The following is an 8,067-nucleotide window of genomic DNA, read 5'->3' on the forward strand; positions in this document are numbered from 1 at the left end:
CCCCCCCTCCATTTTCTCTCCCATGGTGCTCTCGTTTCAACTGACCAAGCATTTAACTTAGTCATGGTGGAAGACATGTTGTTGTCATATGCACTTGGGACTGAACGCAAAAAAAACACAAAAAAAAAACAAAAAATACAAAATAAAATCAACGTATTATGAACTTTGCAAGAACATTTTTAAAGGTATGGTTATGATTCTTATCATTTGTGAATTTAGTTATGAAATACTGTATGAATCTAGTATACATCTATTTTTAAGAGCAAAGAAAACATGGGAGAGCTTAGAGACGCTGCCTTTGCCAGTTGCTGGGGAAGCGCTGCCATGGAAACTAAACAGATTTGGACCTGAGTGTGCTCATGTTCCATTATTTACTGTGTTGATTGTTTTATTTTTAAGTCTGGTTGAGGGCAGGGAATATCTATTTTTTTTAGCAACTCATTGAATTTTGAGTTTTTGTTTACTGTTCTTTTCAGTGTCTTTTTTTTTTTTAAATTTTCAGTACAGTCATATGTCCCTCGCTGTCCTGGTACTGGAAATGTTTTTTGGACGTATTATACTTTCATTCTTGTGGAATTGTTGGTATAATGATGGTGGTGATTAAATTGGCTCACCTTTGCTGTTTATGAATTGTATGTTGAATGTGAGCTTTGGGTTTGGTATGGCATTCTGAAGAGAAGACATACATACAACACATGAACTCCAGATGAGGTCCTCCATCATGTGAGAATGCTGTGGTCTCTCCTCATTAAACACCTTGAATGCTCTGTGCAAAAAAAAAAAAAAAAAAAAAAGCCCATTTAACAACACTGCATGCGACTGGGCTCATGATCTTATAAAATGTGAAAAATTGCCCTCAGTAATGCCTCAAGGCCTGCTGCCCATCAAGACTTTTGTTCTGTATTTTGGGGATGGGAAGGCGATCATTTGAGATACATAGAGGGTAAAACACATTGCACGCATATGGGCACTGTGCGGCCACAGCCTGGCTCTGAATCCATCAGTGTAAATCTTCTCCATGGCAACTGTGTGGCTGGTGTAGACCGGTGTGGTTCGTGGTGTGTCTTGCCTCTGCAGTGCAGTAAACCCAGTGCTCTATTCAATCAGTATGCTGTCAAGTCAGACTTTAGATAATGCACATACACATCAGGGTGTTGTGGTATGTTTTGTTTGAATATCACTGATTGTGTATGTATTAAATAAAAAATACAGAATAAAAAATATTCACTCATGTATAAGATGAGGGCCCTAACCTTTCACAAAGTAATGCCACATTAAAAAAAAAAAAAAAAAAAAACCACAACCCCTGGTTGTTTAGCTGCTCTGTAATTGAAAACAAACATGCATATCCTTTGGTCTGCTGCAGAACCTCAGCTAGAGGACAACAGTGGGTTTCTGAACAGTAAAATCAAAGACTTGTGAGAAATGGTCGCACTATGGTTGTGATGTATCATGGAGCAGTTCAGGCCACCCAAGGACATTCAGGGACGCAGCTGAAACGAAAAGGAAGAGGAGAGCTTCATTATCCGTTTCAGTGATTAAACTCAGAACAAAACTGGAATGTGTATGTGCTGTTTTTTTTTTTAGTCTCATTCTTCCATTTACGCTTCCCTTCTTTGGGACAGTGCATTTCCCAAACGTGAAGTTCTGTAGTGTATCAGCCACACCAGCATCCATGAGTGGTGTTTAGAGATGTCTGTTGTGCAGTTCTTCTATTACTAGTGCCAAGGTATTCTCATGGTGGAACAAGAGAGCACAGTAAAGGGAATATAACCTCTGTTTATCAGGAGCTGACACAGGCAGAACACAGTGAAACTCAGTGTTGTATTTCTGGCCCTGGAGATGTAGTTATGTATTTGACTATGGCGCCTCTCTGTGGTCAAACCATAAAGCACAAGACAGTCTGAAGCCTGCACTGACAATTGTGTCATTTCAGACTGAAAAGAATGTGAAGAAAGGGAATTTATATTCCTTCAACCAAACAGCCTCACATAATAACATGTTTTCGTACGATTGGTATAACATGCAGCACATTTCTACAGTAATTGGACATAATTAATATTACCCAAGAGTTTACATGTGACAAGCTTAAACTTGTACATTCAGGATTTGTTATCAGTTGTAATTATTTTGGAAATAATTGTGATGTGGAAAATCCAAACTTTAATGTAAACATATCTTACAATTAATTAAAAGAATTTTAAAAAATAAATTTAATTGACTTTTATTTGCAACTTTTTTATTATACATTTGTTTCAGAGGGACATTCCACAATATTCCACCAAAAAGAAAATTGACTGTATGCTTCTTATTCTTTATTTAGTTTCAAGACAACTACACAAGATCTTTGCTCCATCAAACGTGGTGTTTCAGTGTTATGTAACAGAACAGAAACTGGAAGAACATGCATAATGCACAGAAACGGTAAAAGTTTTAACAAACGTTGTAAAATTTTGCCTTTTAACAGAAACTCATAACAAAAACCACACTGCACCAATACCAAGTAGAAAATCTTCCATATCCAGCTATTTAAAAAAGCTGAGAAATAAAACAGGAGCAGTGTTGTACGAGAAGTTTTTGCCAGAATTAAAATTACTTACAACATCTCTAACACCGCTGGACGATACTGTACAACTTCTGCATGTCCAGTCTGCATTAACTAACAGTAAACAATGACATCATCCTGTTTTTTGTAACATCTGCTACTATGACACATCAAGCAAGATGTCTGGTTTGCGCTGTCTTACATTTTCTACTGAACACTAACACAAACTATACACTTTATACTGCTTTAATGTGACTGCTGGGTCGTGGTCTTGATGCAGGCTTTATTATTTGTTTTTTCTTCATGTCTACATTCATAATTAATGTCCAGAGTCCTCTCTCTATTATTATTATTATTATGCTAATGAATTTAACCATGGGAACCATGGGACCAACACTTTAAATCACTGTTGCTATGGAAATACAAGACACTAAAGGTGTGTCATGTGTTTCGGTAGTAATAAGATGTTACAGGTCAAATTCAACAGTACTGCAGAGACAGAAACTGGATATGGTATTTGGTTAATCATGGCTGTGGGGAATGTGTGTGTGTGCACTTCTCTGTCATACATGACTCACACATGAAGAAATTACATGCACATATTTAAACCAACATGCTAAGAGCGGTTCGGGTATGTTGAATATATATGCATATATATTCTAATATCAAAGTTATATTAGACATGTATACAAACACACATTTTACCTTACACTTTTGCTAGAGAAGCAAGCTGGGATGTTGAACTGAATGTAAAACAAACAGACACACAAGTCCCCATAATGTGACTGCAAACAGATTTAGGTCCCCACATGAGTAATACCTGGATATCTCTCTCTCTCTCTGTCACGCACGCACGCACGCACGCACACACACACACACACACTGCACATTAATCATAATCTGTCACTGGCTTTGTTGTGTAAGGGGGACCCTGCACATGTAGAGTAAAGGTTTAATAACTCATACACATAATAATCTGATTACAGGAACACACAGGGAGCCGCAGGATGAAGAGTGGACTCAGGAGCACAGTAATGATGATGATGATGATGATGATGATAAAGGAACACCAGAGCCTTTTGAGGATAAGTGTTCTAGCCCTTCACAAATTCACGTCTCTTAGACACCATCCTCAAAACGTGGCTTCCTAAATGCCACAGATTAGAAGAGGAGGATGGGTCAATGTCAGCAAAGTGTTTATGAGAAGCTCTCTGTGGGAAGTCCCTCATATAATACAACCCTAAATCTATAACCCTATAACCAAAAAGTCAAAAAGACACTTACCACACAGTGTGTCCTGTAATACAGTACAGCGAAACAATACCAAACTGAACATTTGTTTCAAAGAAAATGAGTTTAAAACCAACTTAAGTTAAACACTGTCTCTCTGTGCTTTACTAATTCTAGGATCTTCTACTAACTGTACCCAAACACAGCTGTGCGTCTGTCACTGGCTGACCTCTGGCACACACTGGAACCCCGGGGGAGATTGGTGAACAGGAAATGGGAGTAAAACAATCATTCATGAAATCTTATCTGAGGTGGTTGATTTCTCTCAGATGACATAAAAACATGAAGCTGAGCCACTGCTCAGCATTTACACTGAATAATTTATAATCCTGCAGCCTGGTGTGTTTGATAAAAACACTTACAGAAACATTATTACTTGATATACATAAATAATGGTAAATGAACCATGATTAAAGAACAGTAATTCCTAACAGTAACCTAGTCCAGCAGAAACAGGCATACAGTGACATTATTTTATGTAATACTATACAATATTGTAGAAGAGTTTCTATACATCTTAGCAGCACTTTGGTTAGAGGCTTGCTTGGTATATTGACCAAGCCATTGACATAATATGAATTATGCACATAGCTATAATGAAATAGGGGGAGAAAAAAAATGACACAGAACTAGATATTCAACCACTGAATGAACATTGCTATTCACATTTCCATTTGATACGTCTGTATGACAAATCAAACTGTGCACACAAATGAAAAAACAGAATATAAGAATCAATGGCACTGACATTCATTATGCTCTGTGTCTAAAAAACATCATTACTTATTTACAAGAGTTTGAAAACTAAATGACACTCAATATAAAATCCTCTGACTTTGTGCACAGTCTCTTTGCCCATTCTCTGCACAGTTATTTACAGTCGCACCACACTCCGGAGAAAATGACCTGCAGATGAGATATAAACAAAAGCATATGAGCACACTGTTACGTTGTTATTTTTACGCAACACAAAGCAATTGAGACTCGGCAACAGGCCCTCTGCTGTAAACTAATCCTGGGGTCTCCAGGGAAAATTCATTTCACCCAGGAGACCATTTGCAAGTGGGTGTTAGTGTCCATTCTACCTTACTCCAAAGTCAATACACTGAAGACAAACAGTCAAACAGATTTCATTTTCATTTCATTTACAGCACAGAGCAAACATTTGTATGAACTTGTGATTATGTTATAATGGATTTGTGTACAGCCAAGGAGACCCAATGATGTGCCAAAGGCAGAGGGAGAAAGTCCAGTTCAACATCTTTTTAATTTTTTATCTCTGTCGGTGCTTTGACCTCCTTAATAAGTGGCATGTTCCTCTCTGAACTCCTTGTTAATATTTAATAATCTCCCCTCTGATGTCACCTCGGAGAGATTCATAATTCGTGACTGTTTCCAGTTTGAGAGAGATGGCTGTGTGTGTGTACGTGCATGCGTGCGAGTCCAATCACCTTCCTCTCAAATGCTGGTCTGCAGGTCCCCGTTCAGCAGAGTACTTTGGGTCTCCGTCGGGTCGTTCATCATACGAGATTTATCATGCCGGCTATCGCTGCGCTCAACCTCATCCAGCCCCCCCACCTTCTTAAGACAGAGAACGTTCTGGAAACTCTTCTTGAAGTTCTCTGACAGGAAAGCGTAGAGGATGGGGTTGGCGCAGCTGTTGGCGTATCCCAGTACCACCACAAAAGCAAAAGTGCTCCTCAGGATGGGAGTGGTGCTGATGGTGCCCGTTACTGAGGTGACATTGAAGATGTAAAAAGGCAGCCAGCAGAATACAAACACCGCCACCACGATGGACACCATCCGAGTCACCTTCCTCTCTGAGCGCTTCCTCTTGGACGAGCCCACGCGGATGCCTGAGGACTTCACCTTGATGATGATGAACAAGTAGCAAAGGCAGATGACCATGAGGGGCAGGAAGAAGCCCAGGATAAAGGTGTAGAACATGAACGCTGTGTAGTAGGCCTCTTGGGGCTCAGGCCACACGATGGTGCAGAAGCAGCCATCGTGCTTCGTGATGATGCCGCTGTAGATAACGATGGGCAGGTTAACCATCAGCGACACTCCCCACACTGCTAAGTTGATAGTCTTGGCCATGCGGGGCTTGCGCCACTTCGTGGACTTAATCGGATGCACCACAGCCAGGTAGCGGTCGATGCTCATGACCATCAGGCAGAAGATGGAAGTGAACTGGTTCAGGGAGTCCACCGTCATCACCACCCTGCAGAGAACGGGACCGAAGGGCCAGTGGACCAGCGCCAGCTGGATGGCGATGAATGGTAGGCCTAGCATGAAGAGCACATCAGCCACTGCCAGGTTGAGGATATAGATGTTGGTGACTGTCTTCATCTTGGCGTAGCGCAGGATGACGTAGATGACGAGGGCGTTTCCACAGAGCCCCACAGTGCAAACCAGGAAGTACATGCAGGTGATGACCACCGTACTGATTCTGTTGAAGCTGTGGTCTGTGTAGTTCCCATTGAGGTCAGACTCATTAACCTGCATGAAGCTGTCATACATGAGGTGGTCGGACAGGTTCGGAGGGGATGATGGGAAGATCCAGGAGTCCATGATGCCTCAGTCTCTCTCTCTCTCATCACACACTGGTTATGACATCGCACCTGCAAATGTGAAACCCTGCGTCAGTAACAGAGTAAAATACTTTAAAATGACAAATGACCTCGCTGTTATAAATGATTTTAAAAGCCCTGCCAGTTACGGTCGAGCAGACAGAACTCTTGAATTATTGATTTCGATATTGATTTTATGCTTTCCAGAGGAAGAAAAGTCAGATCCATAGTCATCATCTTCATCAGATATTGACTCTGAACTCTCTTCTATCCTCAATTCAAACCACTTGCTAATGGATACTAGTGTGTTGAACCGAATGATCTGAATGTAACAAGTGGCTATCACATGGCATTTTGCAATAACCCGCTGCACATGTACCAGGAGACACAACAATGATCTCTGTGATGTCATGAGTCAGAACAATTTTCTTTTCAGCCCTTTTGCGATTCATCATTATGGAAAAGCAGCTCCTATGGGGAATTCAGAGATTTTTATATAGATTTTACATCTTGATCTTCTGTCCTGACAACGCACCTGACTGATAGCATGTGTAAGGGAAGGCACCCCAGGATCTAACGAGTGATTTCTACCTGAGGCCAGACCTTCCCTGTGTGTTTATTTGCTACCGAGGGAAATCACTCTACACACCCTACAGTCAGAAGCTCTCCCCGGGGAATTGCTCATCCCTCTCATGCTGCTAAATGATCAGCTGTGACTGGTTACGCTGAATTCTTTGCGGACATATTTTTCGTAATTTATTAGAGGGTGGGTATGGATGTAAATTAATCCCAGCCTAAGTAATTGAATGAAAGGAATCACTGTACTGCCAATAGCCTTGCTGCAGTCGAATTGAAGTGCTTGTCACTGCCAACGCACAGGAGGCAAAACATGGTCTGACAACTTAGTTTGGTGCCAATAACATAAGAGGTTTTATTATGACGGTTTATCATTTTCACCATGGCAGCAACACAGGATGGACACTGCCTGCGGTCTGGTTTCTGGTGGACAGGCGACTACGTGTTAGTAATGGGTTGAGCCTGCTTGTATAGTCTAATTGTGCATTGTCTGAGTCAGGTGGATGGACAGAATATTGCATAGTGTCACAGTTGGAAAAACATTGGGAGAAACACGTTTTGCTTGTCTTGCATAAGATGAACAAGAATATAATTAATTATTCTCACAGAAACGGAGCACAGACACAAACCAAAAACATGATATTCAAGCTTTTCATCTGCTCAGGTGAACCATAAATAGAAGCGATCACAAATCACTGTTGGTATTAATCATATTTTATACCATGTAATATTATTTTGGGATTAGTTAAATTGCTGCGGTTCAGGCATTGTGAAAACGGTGCAACAGGTAGTCTCACTATAATAAACCCCACAGAGCTACTTTCACTTAGTATTTTTTCTTGTAGTATTTTTCTGCTGTGCTGGGAACTCAAGGCCACGGATTCTGCTCTAACTTTTGCTTTCAGGGTAGAAGATGGATATTCAGCTAAATACATAAATGATTACCTGCTCATTGTTAGTCATGCAAATCCAGCTTAGCCTACTGAAAATAAAGTCCGACTGAGGTCACGCTTCTCATTAACATTGTAAGCAAACTCTGCAAAAAAAACCCAGCTGAGGGTTTTGTTTGGGTTTTATGACATCACA

General features: G+C 40.6%; 1 protein-coding gene across 1 annotated transcript; it reads right to left on the reverse strand.

Annotated features, from left to right (window-relative positions):
* Nucleotides 1-2,267: 2,267 nt before the first annotated feature.
* Nucleotides 2,268-6,441, reverse strand: LOC111657736 (somatostatin receptor type 2-like). The gene has a single exon (XM_087175059.1). It carries the CDS (start codon nucleotides 6,404-6,406, stop codon nucleotides 5,294-5,296), a length of 1,113 nt encoding a protein of 370 aa, XP_087031185.1. The 5' UTR covers nucleotides 6,407-6,441; the 3' UTR covers nucleotides 2,268-5,293.
* Nucleotides 6,442-8,067: the final 1,626 nt, after the last annotated feature.

Source organism: Seriola lalandi, unplaced genomic scaffold (genome assembly GCF_002814215.2).
Source record: "Seriola lalandi dorsalis isolate HSWRI2012SDOR001 ecotype SW California unplaced genomic scaffold, Sedor1 jcf7180002054412, whole genome shotgun sequence".
Taxonomy (NCBI): Eukaryota; Metazoa; Chordata; class Actinopteri; order Carangiformes; family Carangidae; genus Seriola; species Seriola lalandi.

Excerpts from the sequence above, each read along its gene's own strand:
- LOC111657736 (XM_087175059.1), bottom strand. The coding sequence starts at position 6,406 with ATGGACTCCTGGATCTTCCCATCATCCCCTCCGAACCTGTCCGACCAC.